At 42.7% G+C, this 23,900-nt stretch overlaps 1 protein-coding gene across 1 annotated transcript in view; it reads left to right on the forward strand.

The window, feature by feature from the left end:
• LOC126198679 (sorbitol dehydrogenase-like) overlaps positions 1-23,900 on the forward strand; it is a 99,541-nt gene that overhangs the window by 33,652 nt on the left and 41,989 nt on the right. The window contains exons 3-4 of the mRNA XM_049935175.1: positions 3,124-3,288; positions 10,594-10,753. Of these exons, the coding sequence (XP_049791132.1) occupies positions 3,124-3,288; positions 10,594-10,753 (325 nt within the window). The remainder of the gene's footprint in view (positions 1-3,123; positions 3,289-10,593; positions 10,754-23,900) is intronic.

Raw genomic sequence — 23,900 nt, forward strand, 5'->3', positions numbered from 1 at the left:
CGTCAGTCCCCTAGAACTTAGAACTACTTAAACCTAACTAACCTAAGGACATCACACACATCCATGCCCGAGGCAGTATTCGAACCTGCGACCGTAGCGGTCGCGCGGTTCCGGACTAAAGCGACTAGAACCGCTCGGCCACTACAGCCAGCTTCGTTGTACAATCTTACAACATATTTTGAGCTGAAATGTAATGAAGTGTGTTCAGAACGACCTCCTCCATGCCACACAGCATGAATTCCGAAAACTCTCGCATGGCAATATCAAACCTATGGACCAACTCAGTCAGATAAACGCAGTGCTTCTTGATTGATTATTATCAAAAATTTGGTTGAATGGAAGATCAAGCGAAGATTGTGATTTGATTGAGGATTTCTTGGTAGAAAGGACGCATCACATTATCTTACATGGAGAGTGTTCGCCAGATGTAGAGGTAACTTCGGGTGTGCTCCAGGGAAGTATTTTGGGGCCAAATTGCATATTAATGCCCAATGGCTCTGCAGCAGTGGTACCACCGGTTCGTGTCATATCACCGAAGTTTGGAGCTGTAAGGCTTGACTAGCACTTGGATTGGTCTGCCATACGCTATTGGCAAGCGGGGTGCCCTCAGCCCTTGTAAGGCCAATTGAGAAGCTTCTCGACTGAGAAGTTGTAGCTCCGGTCACGAAAACTGACAACGGAAGTGAGAGCGGCGTTCTGACATGCCCCATCATATCCGCATCCAGTGAAGCCTATAGACTGAGGATGAAGCGGCGATCGATTGGTGCCGAGGGGACTACGACATCAGTGGGACAGAACTTTAATCAGTCAATTCATTTAAATATCAGGGTGTAACAATTTTCGGGGACATGAAATGGAACCATCACATATGCTCAACTGTAGATGAAGCAGGTGGACGACTTCGGTTCATTGGTAGAATAATAGGAAAATGCAATCAGTCTACGCTGCAGACTGCTTATAAAACGCTCGTCTTAGAATATTGCTCAATTGAGTCGGTTCCTTATCAGATATGACTGAAAACGGATGTTGAACGGATACAAAGAATGGAAGCACGAATGATCACAAGTATGTTTGACCCATGGGAGAGTGTTACAGAGATGTTGAAGAAACTGAACTGGCAGACAGTTGAAAACAGACGTAAATTATCCAGAGAAAGCCTTTCGATTACGAGTTTTAGGTGGGGAATGTAGGGATATACTACAGCTCACATCTTTCCCATAGGAATCACATAAACAAGATTAATTACAGTGCGCTGTACATAAGGGGCCGATACTGAATGGCTTTGTTAGTATAAAGTTAGATTTTTATTTCTTAACTTGATGTTCGTCAGTGCCTTCTGCCTGGCGGTGTGTTGCAGTGTCTCAGTCACGTTACCCAAAACCGGAAGGAACCACCCTGAAACTCACGTGTTGATCCATCAGCAGCTGAACTCACGTGTTGCTGACGAAGTAACGCTACCGAACGGTGCGTCTTACGACCTGACCGACCAATACGGAGGCTTGGAGGTGGTCAAGTGGGGGTGGAACCGCGGCCGGCTGCCGGAAGCGGACACTCCGTTTGTTCTCTTCATCTGGCAGCTTCCAAACTGACCAGACGCCCTCCTCACCTGTTCTCTTGGGCGGCTGCCCATTCAGTCTCAGCGGCTTCTCCAGGCCTGCCTTTCCTTTTTACGGCACTAAAACTTCATACCGTCAAAACTATGTTTGATTTTGCACCTCAACGGGTGCCTACTGCTTTCCCCTCCTGGCCAATCCGGACTGATTAACAGCGCACAAAGGCGTTTACACAGTCATTCTTTCCGCGCTCCGTACAGGAAAGCGCCCTAATTTCTAGCACAACAGGAAGTACCCTCTGCCATGCACTTCACAGTAGTTTACAGAATATAAATTTAGATGTAGATATAGATGTAGTTGCAGAAAGTCATTAACTTCGACGCAAAAGCAAGACATTTCAACATACACACGGAAAGGGTATTTATCCAAAAAGAAAACCAAATAACACTAATTGGATTAGGAATAATAGCCAACCAGTTGCAAAATAAAGGTTTATTAAACTTTGGCCATGGTTTCGGAAGTTTTAAAACTGTTTTCTTCAGATGAAATTGTACCTATTAACAAATATTACGACATTGTATGTAGAACAGATAGTGTAAATAGTTTGCTATGTTTACCTGAGACTGTAGGCTCTTTATTTGCCATAAGACTTCAGTGGCATGCCTTGTAACGCCCCCCCCCCTTTTAAATTTTTTAATTGATATGTTTATTCCAATGTTAAATATGTACTTGTGATACAGAATACGCTGATCGTTGCAGCTACACGCATGTCGGACGCTCATGAGCGTCACCTACCAGAAGCGACGTGAAACTAGTGCCTCTACTCTTCAGCTAGTCGGTGCATGTCACTTGTTCGGTATGTGGCATACTTACGCTCCTTAGGATCCGATGCCACGTTTTATATTTAACGTCATATGTACACAGATCTGTCAAGTGGCACACTACATGTTGTTGGATCCAGTGTCAAATGTGATATTTTAAAAAGATTTAATACAAAGCTCCACAGTAGAGAGCTGCTACTTTTGAATCATATATTTTAAATGGTGATTAAGTGGAGGCGACACACATGTACCAGACAGAGTCAACGACTCCCATGTTGGATATAGATAATGTGATTCTACGTGAGCATGTTTCACTAAAATTTTTAGTAAACGTTTCCTGTAATTCTGCTTATTGTAACGATACCATATCTCTTCTACATAAAATGTCGTAATATTTGTTCATAGTGTAATACGTTCTGCAAAAGACAGTTCTGAAGCTGTTGAAACCATAGTAAAGGTTTAAGAAACCTGTATTTTGCAACTGGTTGGCTGTTATTGCCAAAGCACTGAAGCTCTTGCACGCATAGTTGCTGAAACGCAGCCACGTTCAGAATCTTGGGTCTCATTCATTTTGGGCTGTCTGGGATACCTGTATTTCTTACGTTCACCGATCCTGCATGAGACAAGTTCATCTTCTTCTTTTCCTTCGTAGCACGTGTCCAGTGATCGACACCTGCTTGCAACATTCGCACGCTGCTCCGGTAGCCAAAGTTGGCATGTCTTGCACGGACGTCTTTTTCTGCTTGCAGAGGTGCTGCTGCGTATGGCCTGCGTCGGCATCTGCGGCTCCGACGTCCACTACCTGACACACGGCAAGATCGGCGACAACGCGGTCGAGGTGCCCATGACCATCGGCCACGAAGCTTCAGGGGTCGTCGCCAAAGTGGGGCCCGGAGTAAAGCATCTCAAAGTGGGTCAGTGCCACACGTTTGGAAATTTTTATTTTGCCGTGACACGTGCGACAGAAACTTCAAATTACAAATTTAATAAAGATATAATAAAGTACAAGTATCTGTCGTCTGAATGATAAACCTGGTTGTCTTACTATGGGAGGCCACAACAATGGTATCACGAATTTTCTTCAAACTTTGTACACATTTAGTAGGCCATTAAAACAATATAGTGTATGAATAGTAAGGTGCACTACTCTGGCAATTCCGAGAAAATCGCAAAAGAAGTTTTACACTTATATTATGTAACTGGGCGTAGGGGCCACATATTAGAGATCTTGGTGGTCAAGTGATGCCGCACGGTAGCTCAGCATGCGCAGTTAGAGGGTTAGGTGCCCTCTGTAATAAAGAAAACTGAGTGAATGGATCAACTATGAACTTGAACGGGTGTCATGGGACGTCCGCCCCGAAAGACGAACGTGTATGAGGCAACGGTTCGACTACTGCTCAAACTGTAAATTTTGTCATATTCAAAAACCTTGCACCTACACTATTCGTAATCGCTACATTAGCAACATCTCACCGCTACGCAGATTAACTGCCAAATGGGGCCTGCCTCTATGTCTGCAGCTCAAAGTTTCGAGTTACAAAGTAGTACCGAGTACCTTACCAGACTACATATATAAGGGATTTAGCAAATCACGACAGGCATACATTTTCAGGAAAACTCTATGCGTTCCTTCATTTACTTGTCGATACTTATAAATATGTCTGGTCTAATAATCAAATTTAATTATAAATACTAAGCCGGCCGGTGTGTCCGAGAGGTTCTAGGCGCTTCAGTCTGGAACCGCGCGAACGCGACGGTCGCAGGTTCGAATCCTGCCTCGGGCATGGATATGTGGGATGTCCTTAGGGGACTGATGACCTCAGATGTTAAGTCCCATAGTGCTCAGAAACATTTGAACCATTTTAAATACTAAGCCGTCAAATAACATGAAATTCACTAATACTTCTTGCAAGTGCACATCGTTTTTTAAATTACATTACCTTCATATAAATTAAATAATATGAGAAGTGATAAAGAAATATAGATTAAAAATTAAGTTTGAGCAGAGGCAAACCGTCGCTTCATACACGTTCATCTTGTTGTTGTTGTTGTGGTCTTCAGTCCTGAGACTGGTTTGATGCAGCTCTCCATGCTACTCTATCCTGTGCAAGCTTCTTCATCTCCTAGTACCTACTGCAACCTACATCCTTCTGAATCTGCTTAGTGTATTCATCTCTTGGTCTCCCCCTACGATTTTTACCCTCCAAGATGCTCTCCAATACTACATTGGTGATCCCTTGATGCCTCAGAACATGTCCTACCAACCGATCCCTTCTTCTGGTCAAGTTGTGCCACAAACTTCTCTTCTCCCCAATCCTATTCAATACTTCCTCATTAGTTATGTGATCTACCCATCTAATCTTCAGCATTCTTCTGTAGCACCACATTTCGAAAGCTTCTATTATCTTCTTGTCCAAACTGGTTATCGTCCATGTTTCACTTCCATACATGGCTACACTCCATACAAATACTTTCAGAAACGACTTCCTGACACTTAAATCTATACTCGATGTTAACAAATTTCTCTTCTTCAGAAACGATTTCCTTGCCATTGCCAGTCTACATTTTATATCCTCTCTACTTCGACCATCATCAGTTATTTTACTCCCTAAATAGCAAAACTCCTTTACTACTTTAAGTGTCTCATTTCCTAATCTAATCCCCTCAGCATCACCCGATATAATTTGACTACATTCCATTATCCTCGTTTTGCTTTTCTTGATGTTCATCTTATATCCTCCTTTCAAGACACTGTCCATTCCGTTCAACTGCTCTTCCAAGTCCTTTGCTGTCTCTGACAGAATTACAATGTCATCGGCGAACCTCAAAGTTTTTATTTCTTCTCCATGAATTTTAATACCTAGTGCGAATTTTTCTTTTGTTTCCTTTACTGCTTGCTCAATATACAGATTGAATAACATCGGGGAGAGGCTGCAACCCTGTCTCACTCCTTTCACAACCACTGCTTCCCTTTGATGGCCCTCGACTCTTATAACTGCCATCTGGTTTCTGTACAAATTGTAAATAGCCTTTCGCTCCCTGTATTTTACCCCTGCCACCTTCAGAATTTGAGAGTATTCCAGTTAACGTTGTAAAAGCTTTCTCTAAGTCTACAAATGCTAGAAACGTAGGTTTGCCTTTTCTTAATCTTTCTTCTAAGATAAGTCGTAAGGTTAGTATTGCCTCACGTGTTCCAACATTTCTACGGAATCCAAACTGATCTTCCCCGAGGTCCGCTTCTACCAGTTTTTCCATTCGTCTGTAAAGAATTCGCGTTAGTATTTTGCAGCTGTAATTTATTAAAATGATAATTCGGTAATTTTCACATCTGTCAACACCTGCTTTCTTTGGTATTGGAATTATTATATTCTTCTTGAAGTCTGTGGGTATTTCTCCTGTCTCATACATCTTGCTCACCAGATGGTAGAGTTTTGTCATGACTGGCTCTCCCAAGGCCATCAGTAGTTCTAATGGAATGTTGTCTACTCCCGGGGCCTTGTTTCGACTCAGGTCTTTCAGTGCTCTGTCAAACACTTCACGCAGTATCTTATCTCCCATTTCATCTTCATCTACATCCTCTTCCATTTCCATAATATGGCCCTCAAGTACATCGCCCTTGTATAAACCCTCTATATACTCCTTCCACCTTTCTGCCTTCCCTTCTTTGCTTAGAACTGGGTTGCCATCTGAGCTCTTGATATTCATACAAGTGGTTCTCTTCTCTCCAAAGGTCTCTTTAATTTTCCTGTAGGCAGTATCTATCTTACCCCTAGTGAGAGAAGCCTCTACATCCTTACATTTGTCCTCTAGCCATCCCTGCTTATCCATTTTGCACTTTCTGTCGATCTCATTTTTGAGACGTTTGTATTCCCTTTTGCCTGCTTCATTTACTGCATTTTTATATTTTCTCCTTTCATCAATTAAATTCAATATTTCTTCTGTTACCCAAGGATTTCTATTAGCCCTCGTCTTTTTACCTACTTGATCCTCTGCTGCCTTCACTACTTCATCCCTCAGAGCTACCCATTCTTCTTCTACTGTATTTATTTCCCCCATTCCTGTCAATTGTTCCCTTATGCTCTCCCTGAAACTCTCTACAACCTCTGGTTCTTTCAGTTTATCCAGGTCCCATCTCCTTAAATTCCCACCTTTTTGCAGTTTCTTCAGTTTCAATCTGCAGTTCATAACCAATAGATTGTGGGCAGAATCCACATCTGCCCCTTGAAATGTCTTACAATTTAAAACCTGGTTCCTAAATCTCTGTCTTACCATTATATAATCTATCTGATACCTATTAGTATCTCCAGTATTCTTCCAGGTATACAACCTTCTTTTATGATTCTTGAACCAAGTGTTAGCTATGATTAAGTTATGCTCTGTGCAAAATTCTACCAGGCGGCTTCCTCTTTCATTTCTTCCCCCCAATCCATTTTCACCTACTATGTTTCCTTCTCTCCCTTTTCCTACTGACGAATTCCAGTCACCCATGACTATTAAATTTTTGTCTCCCTTCACTACCTGAATAATTTCTTTTATCTCGTCATACATTTCATCAATTTCTTCATCACCTGCAGAGCTAGTTGGCATATAAACTTGTACTACTGTAGTAGGCATGGGCTTTGTGTCTATCTTGGCCACAATAATGCGTTCACTATGCTGTTTGTAGTAGCTAACCCGCACTCCTAATTTTTTATTCATTATTAAACCTACTCCTGCATTACCCCTATTTGATTTTGTATTTATAACCCTGTAATCACCTGACCAAAAGTCTTGTTCCTCCTGCCACCGAACTTCACTAATTCCCACTATATCTAACTTTAACCTATCCATTTCCCTTTTTAAATTTTCTAACCTACCAGCCCGATTAAGGGATCTGACATTCCACGCTCCGATCCGTAGAATGCCAGTTTTCTTTCTCCTGATAACGACGTCCTCTTGAGTAGTCCCCGCCCGGAGATCCGAATGGGGGACTATTTTACCTCCGGAATATTTTACCCAAGAGGACGCTATCATCATTTAATCATACAGTAAAGCTGCATGTTCTCGGGAAAAATTACGGCTGTAGTTTCCCCTTGCTTTCAGCCGTTCGCAGTACCAGCACAGCAAGGCCGTTTTGGTTGATGTTACAAGGCCAGATCAGTCAATCATCGAGACTGTTGCCCCTGCAACTACTGAAAAGGCTGCTGCCCCTCTTCAGGAACCACATGTTTGTCTGGCCTCTCAACAGATACCCCTCCGTTGTGGTTGCACCTACGGTGCGGCCATCTGTATCGCTAAGGCACGCAAGCCTCCCCACCAACGGCAAGGTCCATGGTTCATGGGGGAAGACGTTTATCTTACAAAGCTCGAATGCTAACCGCTTCACCAGCATGAAATCTAACGTCCAGCCCCTACGCTCAGATACATGTTACATACACTACTGGCTAATAAGATAACTTGCTACAGACGCGAAATTTAACTGACAGGAAGAGGATGCTGTGATGTGTAAATGATTAGCTTTTCAGAGCATTCACACAAGGTTGGGGCGTGGCGACACCTGCAACGTACTGACATGAGGAAAGTTTCTAACAGTTGACCGCTGTTGCCTGGTGAAACGTTGTTGTGATGCCTCGTGTAAGGGGGAGAAATGCGTACCATCACGTTTCCGACTTTGATAAAGGTTGGATTGTAGCCTATCGCGATTGCGGTTTATCGTATCGCGACATTGCTGCTCGCGTTGGTCGAGATCCAATGACTGTTAGCAGAATATGGCATCGGTGGGTTCAGGAGGGTAATACGGAACGCCGTGCTGGATCCCAACGGCCTCGTATCACTAGCAGTCGAGATGACAGGCATCTTATCCGCATCGCAGTAACGGATCGTACAGCCACGTTTCGATCCCTGAGTCAACAGATGGGGACGTTTGCAAGACAACACCCATCTGCACGAACAGTTCGACGACGTTTGCAGCAGCGTGGACTATCAGCTCGGAGACCATGGCTGCGGTTACCCTTGACGCTGCATCACAGACAGGAGCGCCTGCGATGGTGTACTCAACGACGAACCTGGGTGCACGAATGGCAAAACGTCATTTTTTCGGATGAATCCAGGTTCTGTTTACAGCATCATGATGGTCGCCTCCGTGTTTGGCGACATCGCGGTGAACGCACATTGGAAGCGTGTATTCGTCATCGACATACTGGCGTATCACCCAGCGTGATGGTATGGGGTGCCATTGGTTACACGTCTCGGTCACATCTTGTTCGCATTGACGGCACGTTGAACAGTGGACGTTACATTTCAGATGTGTTACGACCCGTGGCTCTACCCGTCATTCGATACCTGCGAAACCATACATTTCAGCAGGATAATGTACGACCGCATGTTGCAGGTTCTGTATGGGCCTTTCAGGATACAGAAAATGTTCGACTGCTGCCCTGGCTAGCACATTCTCCAGATCTCTCACCAATTGAAAACGTCTGGTCAATGGTGGCCGAGCAACTGGCTCGTCACAATACGCCAGTCACTACTGTTGATGAACTGTGGTATTGAGGCTGGATGGGCAGCTGTACCTGTACACGCCATCCAAGCTCTGTTTGACTCAATGCCCAGGCGTATCAAGGCCGTTATTACGGCCAGAGGTGGTTGTTCTGGGTACTGATTTCTCAGGATCTAAGTACCCAAACTGCGTGCAAATGTAATCACATGTCAGTTATAGTATAATATATTTGTCCAATGAATACCCACCCGTTTATCATCTGCATTTCGTCTTGGTGTAGCAATTTTAATGGCCAGTAGTGTAACAGACGCGTAATACTTCTCTTGCGATTTTCTCGAAATTACCAGAGTAGTGCATCTTACTGCTGGCACATTATGTTGTTTTAATGGCCTACAAAATATGTAAAAAGTTTGATGTAAATTTTCTGTTCCCTACGTCGTCCGCGACCCCCCCCCCCCCCCCCCCCCCCCCCGTTTTTAGAGTATGATTTGCAACTCTGTCCCTTGTACTGGTAAACGTTTTTTGAGGACGAGTTTCTTTTTCTACAGCATTTCTTAATTTCTCTTCGAATATCTTTTGCTTCCAATCAGGTATATCGTAGAAAAGATACTATACAGATTCAGAAATTTGTCGTAAAAAAAAGAATTTTGGTATCTAGGTATCCTGTAGGGGGAGACTGATCGCGAAAATTAACATCATTCTCAAGTTATTTGTGTTCCGCTGAAGTTATTTGCCAAAATTTAGTCATAAATTCCTCACCCAGTGTGATGAAATCACGTTGAAACATAAAACACGTACATATTTTTTGTCAAGCAGTATGCCTACTTGAGTTCACGGTTATTAATTTTGTACCGAAGCTAATTTCTCATGGAAAAGTTCACGTTCTACTACAAGCCACACAGCTTGTTTTCAGTTAACATTGCTGCAGCCACGCAGCTATCGTCATAGCTCACTGATAGTGCTACAGTGCTGCCTGTACTCAAATATACTTGCATATTACTCTTCTCACGGATTACTATTAAAATTCTATCAATTTCGATCCAATGTTTCTGGGGGGAGGGAGGGGGGGAATTAATGTCGTAAGTCGCTTCTCAGATTGTTCATGTCATATAGAAAATTTGACTGGTCTTTTAATTTTTCTCTACACTCATTTTAAAATATGTTTATTGAAATCATTTTATTTATATTACGGACTTCACTAGCATTAAAACTGACTTCCAAATAAAAGGTCATTATTTTATTCATAAACTTTGTCTTCTTTTAACTGTAATCTGAACCTCAGCAGACTGAAGGTGTGCTCGTTATGGATGTAGAAAACCTTATGAAACGTTCCCCGTACGAATCTTAAATAGTATATCAATTTCAAATATCTGGTTCAAATAAAAATCACCGTTTTGACTGAGAATGAATGGGAATGTTTTGGTATGTAGATGCACAAAGGTAGGTCTATTATCCGGCAGGTGGAAGATCTTTAAGTGTCAATATTTATTGCAATTTTTAGTTCAACAGTTATATTATTTTTTGTGTGTAAGATCGGTATTAATCATTTCTAAATAACAACAAAGAACAAAAGGATCGTCGGCACAGCCTAAATAGAATGTTTTCTCTGTGGTTTGTGCTAATAGGACACGGAGGAAATCTGTAAAGATGGTATTTAAGCCTGTAGATCTTTCACATGATAATGCAGTGTTAACTTTATCTGCTCTGTGCGTAGCGTAAATACTCGAATGTACACTTCCAGGTGACCGCGTCGCCATAGAGCCTGGTGTTCCGTGCCGTAAATGCGACTTCTGTAAACAAGGCACCTACCACCTGTGTCCGGACATCTTCTTCTGTGGTACTCCGCCTCATAACGGAAATCTCTCTCAGTACTACAAACACGCAGCTGATTTCTGTTACAAGTAAGGCTTATAATAATAGAATTATGTTTTTGTTTTAAAAATAACGTGTAGCTTGGGCTGTAGCGTTTCTGACATGCGTTTTAACGTTCTTGAAGCACAGAATATTTTTTCGCAACATCGTTCATAAGAATTCATTCAGTTTTACTGTTCTTAGAAAGAGCTCTTCATGAAATATCGACTATTCATCATGCAAGAATTGCCTATCTCATTATGAAACATTTAGTGATTACGAAGCAGGTTCTTTAAATGTATAAGCGTCTAAGTAGTGCATCCTACAGTACATCTTATCCACCTTATCTTTAATAGCTTCTAGTAAATTTTCCCTGTATCTTCAGTTTTCCCAAGTCAAAAATGGAAAGATGAGGGTGTGTATTGTACCCTGACAAATCTAAAGCTGGAATCGTTGTACAAACTTCTCTTTTCATGATCATTCTTAGACTCGAGACACCTATCCCCACCTTGTGTTAGGTGTCGTGTTAAACTTGACATAAAAAAGAAAACATTGCCCTACTTCATTACCAATCAACAGTTTTCTTCCCATCAACAATAAAAAGAATTGTAAGCTGTCCTATTCATTTCATTTACTAGACTCAAGCTCCCAGAAACTTCCACATTACTTACAATATTATCACTACTTCTTTAATGTTTATCGCCGGCCGGTGTGGCTGAGCGGTTCTATGCGCTTCAGTCTGGAACCGCGCGACCGCTACGGTCGCAGGTTCGAATCCTGCTTAGGGCATGGATGTGTGTGATGTCCTTAGGTTAGTTAGGTTTAAGTAGTTCTACGTTCTAGGGGACTGATGACCTCAGATGTTAAGTCCCATAGTGCTCAGAGCCATTTTTAATGTTTATCTTAAATCAAGATTCATAGGAGTAGTTTCCACCCAAGGAAATATCAGCTACATTTTTGTATCTACAAGAAGTGAGAGCTATGACATTTTCCGATGACGACGTACTTCTGTCTGAGAAGGAGAAAGACTGAAAGAATAATGTCTTCAAAGGAGATTATAAGAAGAATATCAACAAAAGTAAAATAAGGGTAATGCAATGTAGTCGAATTAAACCAGGTGACGCTTACACTGACGCTTGAATAAGGTAATGACGCAATAAGGTAATGAATCAAAATAACTAACGATGGCCGAAGTGTAGAGAACATGAAATGAAGACTGGCAATAGGAAGAAAAACAGAAATTTGGTAGCAAGGAATATACACTGAGGTGACAGAGGTCATGGGATACTTCCTAAAAATCGACTCCCACTCCTTTTGCCCAGCTTTGTGCAGCACCTCGACGTGGCACGGATTCAACAAGTCGTTAGAAATCCCCTGTAGAAATAATGAGCCATGCTGTATCCTTAGCCGTCCATAATCGTGAAAGTGTGACCTCTCGATTATGTTCTATAAATGTTCGATGGGATTCATGTCGAGCGAGCCGGGTGGCCAAATCATTCGCTCGAAATGTCCAGAATGTTCTTCAAACCAAATGCGAACAGTTGTGGCCTGGTGACATGGCGCATTGTCTTTCATAAAAATTCCATGGTTGAGTGGTTGCATATGGTCCCCAAGCTGCCAAAAATAACCATTTTAGTCAATGATCAGGACAGTTGGACCAGGGGACCCAATCCATTCCATGTGAATATAGACCACACCATTATGGAGGCACCACCAGGTTGCACAGTTCCGTGTTGACAACATGCGTCCATGGTTTCTTGGGTCTGCGGCACACTCGAACCCTACCAACCCTACCAACTGAGATCTGAACTCTTCTGACCAGGCCACGGTTTTCCAATCCTCTAGGATCCAACTGATGTGGTCACGAGCCCAGGAGAGGAGCTGCAGGCGGTGTCGTGTTGTCAGCAAAGGTGCTGCGTAGGTCGTCTGATGGTACAGTCCATTATCGACACATTTCGCCGCACTGTCCTAATGGATACATTCGTACATTCGTCCTACGTTGATTTCCTGCTGTTATCTCACGCAGTACACCTTGTCTGTTGGCACTTACAACTCTACGCAAACGCCGCTGCTCTTGGTCGTTAACTGAAAGTTGTCGGTGGCAAGAGATGGTACCTGAAATTTGAAGTTCTCGGCACACTCCTGATGCTGTGGGACTCGGAATACTGAATTCCCTAACGATCTCCGAAATGGAATGGCCCGTGCGTCTAGCTCCAACTACCATTCGCTTTCGAAGTCTGATAATACCCGTCGTGCGGTCACTATCACGTTGGAAAACTTTTCACATGAATCACCTGAGTACAAGTGACAGCTTCATCAGCGCACTGCCTTTTTATACAGGGTGGGGCAAATAAAAGTGACCCGGAGAACAATGTTCCAGAGCACAAAGAAACACAGCAGAGGAGAAGGAATACAGAACTAACCTGACTATAGCAGATGTTGAAAGTGACCACTGTTCATCACTTGGCGTTTTTGGGCCCTGGTAAGTAAGTTGCTGAAGATGGATGGAAGCTGGATTGCTAGAATTGCAGCAATCTCATCTGAAATGTTCTCCTGCCACTGTCTACTAATGCCTCTCTCCCACTGCCTCCTTTTTCTCTCATTATCACTTTCTCCGCATATGTCTCTGAGGATGGTTAATTTGGGGTTTTCACCCCAAGACGAGGGAACCACAGCACGTGATTATAGAGGATGTGGTAAAATTACCAAAATTTTTGTGTTAATTTTCGCTGGTCATGGAGGAGGAGGGAGGAGGGGAGTGCGAGGTGCCGCCCCCTCCCACCAAGCCGATGCATGATCTCAACTTTGTCTTGGCTCCGACTGCGGTTGTATTCGTCCATCTCTCTTTCTCTTCCACTGTCACTTTCTCTCTCTCCATCACTGTCTTCTCTCTCTTTCTGTCCCACTGACTCTGCCTCCTTTCTCTTCCACCATCTTCGTCTCTCCGCTACTCTCTTTAAGCACGAAAAAGAGTGAATACGTCCGCATGCAAGGCGAAACACTGACACAGCTGGTTCTCCACTCAATAGTCAGAGTCTTTTAAAGAGGAGCATATCTGCGTTTTTTATGCTCTGATAGGTGCATTTTTCAGCTGGTTCCCTTCTTTTCCCTGTTACGGCATGTTGCACTGCTTATATAAAACGAATTCTGTAAGTCAGCTAAGTTTTGACAGTTTATGTATGAGCTTCATCATATTGTTATACTATGACACATATGAACAATATCGTCTCTTTTCCGAAGCAATTTCACTTTACACTACTTTGCATAAAAATGCACAACATTTTTAGGCTACAGCTACAGCATACCAAAAAATGCTGTGTTTGATTTGTAAGAACAAAGGATTTAGTATGACAAAATACATTTTTGTAACATCCTTACGCCGCCAGGTGACGCCATCGAATAATTTCCAGGTAAAAGTGGTCTGTATAGGTGTGACTCAATTTTCCGGAAGGTTTTGGCAAAATTACTAAGGGTGAGGCCCAGAGAGAAGCCTGCACACGTTCAATGACACCTTGAAATTCTAAATCGTTTAATGTTCTTGCGACCTCATCACGCAATGCGTGGGGAACATTGCGCGCTCTGAAAAACTTCGGTTGCGCATTCTCTTTCAGTTCCAAATGTGCTGCATAGTTCTTAGCGCAACCAAGGTCCGGTGCAAAAATGTCTGCAAATTCCTCACATAGACTAGAAACACTGGCGGAAGGCACAGTCTGATTCACTGAGAGGACCTGATTTACTATAGACAAATTAAACAACTGAAATAAATCCAAACCAAACAAGTTCACTGCAGTAGAAGAACGAAGAACGTAAAATGACACAAGTTTGGTTTGTCCCTTGTATGTTGCAAGAAGGCTGCACTGTCCTAACACTGGTATTTTCTGGCCTGAGTAACTATTGAGCTGAACATTTGCGGCACGCAACGGAGGTTTGCCCAGTTGGTTGTACGTGTCGTGATTGAGCAATGAAACTGCAGCTCCGGTATCGAGCTGGAATGGAATCACTTTGCCTGCAAAGTCTAAGTCTACAAAAAGTTTATTGTCCTGTTGACGACAAAAGCGACTGTTTCGTGCAACTGGAACAGACACTGGGACAGAATCACGTGCGACGTGACGGGACTTCCGTCGACGGCGACGCACACTGTTTGTAGAATGAACACTGTCACCGGACGGGGTGGAATGAACTACATGAATATCCATGGGCGAAGGTTCACGAGCCTGAGTTTCCTTGGTTCGATTCCGGCGCGAAGCAAAGGGCCTGGAATTGGTGTGAGTGTCTGATCTGAGCTTTTTCTGGCAAACACTTTGGACATGTCCTTTCTTATGACAATAAAAGCAAATAGCTTGGAGTGACGGGCAATTTTCACGCGAATGTCGAGTTGCACACCGTGGGCATGATTTCACTGCATTAGCTTGCTTACGCGGCGCACGTGTTTGCGAGCTAGGCTGCCGCTGTGCTGACGGGCGCGAGGGCCGCCTAGCGTCCCGTGCAGCGGGCCCGGCGGGCCGGTTAATGTGACACACTGCTGGCGAAGCTTCAAACGATTCCTGAGCAAAGTCAAGTGTGTCTTGCCTATCCAATATGTCTATCACTTGTTAAAGGGAGGGATTAACTAGTTTCAAAATCTGTTCCCGTATGCGAACATCAGAAACGTTCTGTGCTATTGCATCACGCACCATAGTATCTGAATAAGGAAGGCCACATTCGCATTCAAACGCACACTCCCTAGTAAGTCCTTGCAATGTCGCAACCCACTCCCTATTAGTCTGACCGGCCGTACGTTTTGTACGAAAGAACGTATACCTTTTTGCAACGACATTGACTGTTTCCTTGAAATAGGCATCTAAAGCAGACAAAAGTTCTTCGTAGGACAGAGTTGCTACGTCGCGCCGGGGAAACAACTTCACTATCACTCAGTAGGTGGACACACCGACACAAGAAAGCAAAAACGGCTGCCGCTCATTACCTTGAATTCTGTAGGCTGCTAGGTGGAAGTCGAACTGACGGGACCACTCATGCCATGACTCGTGGGTGGCGTCAAAGGGTCTGAATTGAGGTGCAACAGCATGTTGTGGCGGCGGTAGCGATGAAGCGGCGGCGGCCGCATCGGTGTGCAGCGCACGTTGACCTTGGACGAGCTGTCCAAGAGCATCCAATAACGCCTGCGTCTGCTGATTCTGCAAGCGATAAAATTCGGACAGTACATCTGGAGATTGTGGCGAAGCCATGACACAAAGAAATTAGGGCAAAGGAAAACACAAGAGCCTTTGTAGACTCGTCGCCATGTGATGTGTCGGCAGCTGGGCCAACACCTTGTAGATAGAGGTGGCTTAAAGGGCACACGAGACTAACGCAGACGGGCGTGAAGTACTGGAACAGGATACGTAATTAATGCTATGAAGAAAAGAACGGAGCTTCTCATATACTTAGCTTTAATGTCTTCTTGTACATCTCTATGATGAACACAAGTGAGACTCTAATTACAATCAGTGTAAGGCTAATTGCGCCTTGCTAGTTCGTAGCCATTAACTTAGCTGAAGGCTATTCTGTCTCTCGGCTAATGAGAGAGAAAGACTTCGTACGTCTAGTCGCTAGCTCTGTCGTCCGTACAACTGGGATGAGTTGGAGTCAGTCTCTCGAGACCTGCCTTGTGGTGGCGCTAGGTTTTCGATCACACAGTGGCGACACGCGGGTCCGACATGTACTACAGGACCGCGGCCGATTTAAGCTACCACCTAGGACGTGTGGTGTCTGGCTGTGACACCACATTACGAGAAATAACTTCACCCTATTTCTTAGTAGGCATTGCCAATGTAACCACCTGCTCTTCAAGTCTTCAACGTTTTTAGCTTATTTTGGTCGAAACTAATTTAATAAGCCACCTGTGTTATTGACGACTTTTTGGAGTGAGTGTTAACATTTTCATTTTACATCAGCATTTTAAGAACCTGACTTTTTTGTTTCATCTCATTCAGTAGGCCATCATAATAAACACATAACCATTGTTGGTCGTTACAACTATGTTATACAAGTGTATCTGGTTCAAACCCACTAGAAACTGAAATCTTCCCCAAATTTCACTTAGTACATGAGAGTTTTATGTAGCCAGATGAATCTTATTTCGAGACTTTATGACGGTTTGGAAGAGAATACTCACGACTTCACAAACTCCAGTTGACTCCTTTGGCAATTTCCATTTGTTCATCACTACTGGACCCTGAAAATTCTGAGGAGAATAACAGATCAGCAGGTTCCTTGTGAACCTCATTTTGGAAAATTGAGCACAGTATCTGTGAGTTCTTAATTCAGCTACTCATGCTTTTTAACGATACTTGTTTCTGCAATAGGTTTGTAGAAATGCTTTTGCGAGAACTCAAACAGCGTAGAAGCAAGACTTCCTGATATAAGTAGATAACTGAATATATTTCAAGGTCATACCCAGAGGCTTTAGCAGTCTACGCTGTTCGAGTGACTCGAGTCTTCTTTTACAATTACTAAAAGATGCCCAATGAAACTCTTAATTTTCATAACAACCAGTTTTGTAAGGTAGTAACTCACAGCCAGTTTTAAGTAGACATCCTTGTGATACAAAACATTGATACTGCTCAGTAAACAAAACAATTCTATTGATATTGTGAGCTTGACAGCTAAATTGGTGCCACATTCAGCAGCGTGCCCTTGGACTGAAAAATTATTTATTCCTTTGTTCTAATTCAAAAAAAGCATAGTGAATGCATTATTGTGTCCAAGATAGACACGAAGACCACGCCTACCACAGTAGTACAAGTTTATATGCCAACTAGCTCCGCAGATGACGAAGAGATTGATAAAATGTATGATGAGATTAAAGAAATTATTCAGATAGTGAAGGGAGACGAAAATTTAATAGTCATAGGTGACTGAAATTCGGTAGTAGGAAAAGGAAGAGCAGGAAACGTAGTAGGTAATATTGAATGGGGGTAAAAAATGAAAGAGGAAGCCGCCTGGTAGAATTTTGCACAGTGCATAACTTAATCATAGCTAACATTTGGTTCAAGAATCATAAAAGAAGGTTGTATACATGGAATAAGCCTGGAGATACTAGAAGGTATCAGATAGATTATATAATGGTAAGACAGAGATTTAGGAACCAGGTTTTAAATTGTAAGACATTTCCAGGGGCAGATGTGGATTCTGACCACAATCTATGGGTTATGAACTGCAGATTGAAACTGAAGAAACTGCAAAAATGTGGGAATTTAAGGAGATGGGATCTAGATAAACTGACAGAACCAGAGGTCATAGAGAGTCTCAGGGAGAGCATTAGGGAGCTATTGAGAGAAATGGGGAAAGAAATAAAGTAGAAGAAGAATGGGTAGCTTTAAGGGATGAAATAGTGAAGGCAGCAGAGGCTCAAGTAGGTAAACGACGAGGGCTAGTAGAAATCCTTGGGTAACATAAGATATATTGAATTTAATTGATGAAAGGAGAAAATATAAAATTGCAGTAAATGAAGCAGGCAAAAAGGAATACAAACGTCTCAAAAATGAGACCGACAGGAAGTGCAAAATGGCTAAGCAGGGATGGCTAGAGGACAAATGTAAGGATGTAGAGGCTTATCTCACTAGGGGTAAGATAGATACTGCCTACAGGAAGATTAAAGAGATTTTTGGAGAAAAGAAAACCACTTGTATGAATATCAAGAGCAGAAATGGAAACCCAGTTCTAAGCAAAGAAGAGGAAGCAGAAAGGTGGAAGGGTCTGTACAAGGGTGATGTACTTGAGGACAATATTATGGAATTTAAGAGGATGTAGATGAAGATGAAATGGGAGATATGATACTGCGTGAAGAGTTTGACAGAATACTGAAAGACCTAAGCCGAAACATGGCCCCGGGAGTAGACAACATTCCATTAGAACTACTGATAATCTTGGGAGAGCCAGACCTGACAAAACTCTACCATCTGGTGAGCAAGATGTATGAGACAGGCGAAATACCCTCAGACTTCAAGAAGAATGTAACAATTCCAATCCCAAAGAAAGCAGGTGTTGACAGATGTGAAAATTACCGAATTATCAGTTTAATAAGCCACGGCTGCAAAATAATAACACGAATTCTTTACAGACGAATGGAAAAACTGGAAGAAGCGGACCTCGGGGAAGATCAGTTTGGATTCCGTAGAAATGTTGGAACACGTGAGGCAATACTGACCGTACGACTTATCTTAGAAAATCGATTAAGGAAAGGCAAACCTACGTTTCTAGCATTTGTAGACTTAGAGAAAGCTTTTGACAATGTTGACTGGAATACTCTCTTTCAAATTCTGTTGGTGGCAGGGGTAAAATACAGGGAGCGAAAGGCTATTTACAATTTGTACAGAAACGAGATGGCAGTTATAACAGTCGAGGGGCATGAAAGTGAAGCAGTGGTTGGGAATGGAGTGAGACAGTGTTGTAGCCTCTCCCTAATGTTATTCAATCTATATATTGAGCAAGCAGTAAAGGAAACAAAAGAAAAATTCCGAGTAGAAATTAAAATCCATGGAGAAGAAATAAAAACTTTGAGGTTCGCCGATGACATTGTAATTCTATCAGAGACAGCAAAGGACCTGGAAGAGCAGCTGAACGGAATGGACAGTGTCTTGAAAGGAGGATATAAGATGAACATCAACCAAAGTTAAACGATGATAATGGAATGTAGTCGAATTAAATCGGTTATGCTGAGGGTATTAGATTAGGAAATGAGACGCTTAAAGTAGTAAATGAATTTTTCTATTTGGGGAGCAAAATAACTGATGATGGTCGAAGTAGGGAGGATATAAAATGTAGACTGGCAATGGCAAGGAAAGCGTTTCTGAAGAAGAGAAATTTAACATCAAATATAGATCTAAGTGTCAGGAAGTCGTTTCCGAAAGTATTTGTATGGAGTGTAGCCATGTATGGAAGTGAAACGTGGACGATAAATAGTTTAGATATGAAGAGAATAGAAGCTTTCGAAATTTGGTGCTACAGAAGAATGTTGAAGATTAGGTGGGTAGATCACGTAACTAATGAGGAGGTATTGAATAGGATTGGGGAGAAGAGAAGTTTGTGGCACAACTTGACTAGAAGAAGGGATCGGTTGGTAGGACATGTTCTGAGGCATCAAGGGATCACCAATTTAGCACTGGAGGGCAGCGTGGAGGGTAAAAATCGTAGAGGGAGACCAAGAGATGACTACACTAAACAGATTCAGAAGGATGGAGGTTCCAGTAGGTACTGGGCCATGAAGAAGCTTGCACAGGATAGAGTAGCATGGAGAGCTGTATCAAACCAGTCCCTGGACTGAAGACCACAACAACAACAATTCAAAGAAGCAGAACAGACTACCATTCACCCATAAATGAATTGTACAAAAGTACGTCTTTAAGTACCAGACATATGCACACACACACACACACACACACACACACACACACGCAGTAGTTTATAGACATACACTAGTTAACTAGCACTGCGTCTGAGTTGCTGATGGCAGCCACCAAACGTTATCACACTAACGACCAGGCTGCCACCAACACCTAAATCTCAACGCACACGTTAACCATTATGCTTCTGGAAACACTGATATGGGGCTGCCTCTAGGACTTGAAAGAATTCGGTTGTAGAGTCATCTAAGTTCAGTGGTACGGTGCTTTAGATTTTGAATTTCAACTAAGAAATGAGCCACTTTTGAGCCTAAGACTGGTTGTTAGACTAGCAATTGTTGCCAGCTGCCACCAGCAGGTAAAGTGCAGTGTACACAGCCCTTGTGTGTCCCGAGACAAATAATGTGGATCTATTTACTACGTGAAGTGTGTTACTATGATCATCTACAGATGACAGCCTGTCTTCCTTTTTCAGTTATTTCCACCCAGGACTTGTATTGCTGAATAATTTCTTTAATATGACTTATCTATGGATGGAACGTAAAAATGTTATCAAATACACTTAAAATTCTGTCAATCATTAAATACAGCAAGAGTTTGCGAATATTTGGCTCCCCATTTTCCAAATCTTACCCTGATAGTATCAAAAAAAACCTTTTATAATACAAAAACAGTTCTCTTTCTAATGAAACGAAAATAAACACAGTAGGTGGCCATATTCGGCCATACGACATCAAAGTATGAACAAATATGAAGCAAAACTTTTTGATGGTATGTTTACGTATTAATAATTTCTAAAATACAAATAATTTCTGTAGTACGGCAGAAGTGATTACAAATAATTTCACTGCGGAACCACTAAAGGGCAATCCATATGTTGGTACAAGAATCGTTGGAGTCACAAAACGATTGAATAATTGATTTCATTAATTTCTTTGACGAAGTGCCTAAAACGTTGAAAGACTCAGCCTTGAAACTTTAACAGTGTGAAAAGCACAGAACGTTGTGCATCTGATCTAAATATCTCTCTTATTTGGCAGCCATTTTCAATTTTAAGCCGGTTTTAATTTGGCGAAAACTGTTGTAGAGGTCGAAAACCATTTTGCAACACTCCACTGAACGCCTCTTAAAATTTTGAATCTTTGGTATCTTGAGTTCAAATTTTGCACAGTGTACAAAGCTTTATTCTGTTATTGGGAACCTCTGCAAAAAAATTGTGATGGTCAGGTGGAGCTGGTTCCTAAAATTGGTCCAGTTGCTGTGGAATGTCCCTTAACTAAGAAGTCAGTTGTACGATTGGTCACTACGCTCGTTGTTCGCAGTATGCATATGTAGTGACCGGTCACGCGAACAGATGCAGTTTCAGGTTTAGTACGTTTATTTAGTTTTGCTATTCAGTCTGTATCCAAGATGCCGAAATCCGCGCTGGGAGAATGTATGATATTATCAAACGATGACCGTATTCACAGAGAAGAATCTGTTGCAAGATGCAGTATTTGTAGCGTCTCAACCGCAATTCATAGAAAACACCAATGAAATCAGTTCAGCATCGTGTGGAAAGCACAAAGCAAGCTAAGAATTACGAACTACAATACGTCTACAGTACGGCGAGACAGCAGTTCATTCTTGAGGCATTGGCACTTAAAGTAAAAAAAGTGGGAATTGTGTTTGGAAATTTTACGTGTTCATTGATTACTTACCTTATAAATATTAAAGTATAACGAAATAGTGATAGCAAAAATTACTTACTGAAATAGGTTAATTCCGTTACTGAACCCTTTTTCTTTGCACACCTCAGAAAATTTCATAAGGAATCAATAATTTGTAGAATTTTGATTCAGACACCCCGCTGGTACGGAGCGAGGTGATGCAGTGATGCACATCTCACACTAACACACAACAAAGCAAACAGAAACGATCCGCCGAATTGTAAACACATATCACAGACGTCAGTTTGAAGTAGAATTTTGAAACTTACACTGTTGAATTACCCCGAAGAAAGCGATCTATGGACCTTTAATCAGTACGGATTCAGAAAGTATCGCTCTTATGAAGTACAACTGGCTCTTAGTTCGGACGAACTAATGGATGCTGTCGACAGCGGATCTCAAGCTACAAGGGACTTCCAATCAATGCGCGTGACTATGGAATATTGTCTTTGATCTGCGACAATATTCGTGATTTCCTGACAAAACAGTCACAGTTAGCAATGAATGGCGGGAAGTCATTTAGTGAAACCGAAATTCTATCTGTGGTTCCCTAAGGACGTGTTGTAGGCCAACTATTACGTTAAATCTACACAAACGAGTTTACCGTCCAGTAATGTCATCTGAAGATTAAAATCCATTACGAAATTATTTAGACAACTTATCTGGATGGTGCGAAAAGAGGCAACTGACGCTTAACAATAAAAAGATGCCATGTCCTCCACCTGAGAACTAAAAAAAATTCCGTTAAAATTCGGTTCGTGATATAAAGATTATCGAGTCAACTAAATGTCTAGAAATTACAGTTACGAACAACTGAAATTGGGACCATCACAGAGAAAATGCTTTTTATTGGCAGTAGGTGCAAGAAATCTACACTGAGGTAACAAATATCATGGGATACCTTCTCATATCGTGTCGGACCGTCTTCTTCCCGGGATAGCGCAGCAACTCGACGTCGTGGCATGGAATCAACAAGTCGTTGGAAATAGCCTGAAGAAATAATGAGCCATGCTGCCTCCTTAGCCGTCCATAATTGTGAAAGTCTTACCCTTGCAGGCTTTTGTGCACGAACTGACCTTTCGACTGCGTCCCATAAATGTTCGATACGATTCACGTCGGGCAATCTGGGTGGCCAAATCATTTGCTCGGATTGTCCGGAATGTTTTTGAAACCAGTCGCGAACAACTGTGACCAGGTGACATGACATTGATGTTTGGGGATATGAAATCCATGAATGGCTGCAGGAGGTTTCCAAGTAGCCGAACGTAACAATTTGCCGGCCACAGTGGGCGAGCGGTTCTAGGCGCATCAGTCCGGAATCGCGCGACTGCTCCGGTCGCAGGTTCGAATCCTGCCTTGGGCATGGATGGTGTGATGTCCTTAGGTTAGTTAGGTTTAAGTAGTTCTAAGTTCTAGGGGACTGATGGCCTCAGATGTTAAGTCCCATAGCACTCAGAGCCATTTGAACCATTTTTTGTAACAATGCCCAGGTGGTGATCGGTTCAGTTGGACCAGAGGATCCAGTCCGTTCCATAATAACACAGCGCACACCATTATGGAGTCACCACAAGCTGGCACAGGGCCTCATAGACAATTTAGGCGCGACAGTCGAACCCTACTACCAACTCTTACCAAATGAAACCGAAACTCACCTGACCAGGACACGGTTTTCCAATCGTCTAGGGACCAACCGATAAGGTGACGAGCACAGGAGAGGCGCTGCAGGCGATGTCGTGCTGTTAGTAAAGTTGAAAGGGTCCTGTAGCCACCTTTCATTGCCACCTCTCGTAGTGGTCAAGTCGGCAAAGAGGTTTCCGCTACTTCCTGGGGTTTTCCGGTCCACGCGGAGCGTGGAAGAGGCTGGAGAAGCGGGAGGCAGTCTGCCGCCGGTACGGGAAGCGTACATAGCTGTGCTCCAGTCGAAGAAGGGTGAGTTGGACTGACCGCGTGGCGCGTTGTCACATAGAGAGGGGAGCTTTTAGCTTTTGGTCTCGAATTTCGTCTTATAAAGATTTATTTTCTGGGTTGCAGCAGGGAATGCAAGGCTTTTGTAGACTTTCAGTTTGATTCCCAATGCAGTCTTGACTTTGATCCGTGAGAGGAAC

This window comes from Schistocerca nitens, chromosome 8 (assembly GCF_023898315.1).
Source record: "Schistocerca nitens isolate TAMUIC-IGC-003100 chromosome 8, iqSchNite1.1, whole genome shotgun sequence".
NCBI classification, from domain to species: Eukaryota; Metazoa; Arthropoda; class Insecta; order Orthoptera; family Acrididae; genus Schistocerca; species Schistocerca nitens.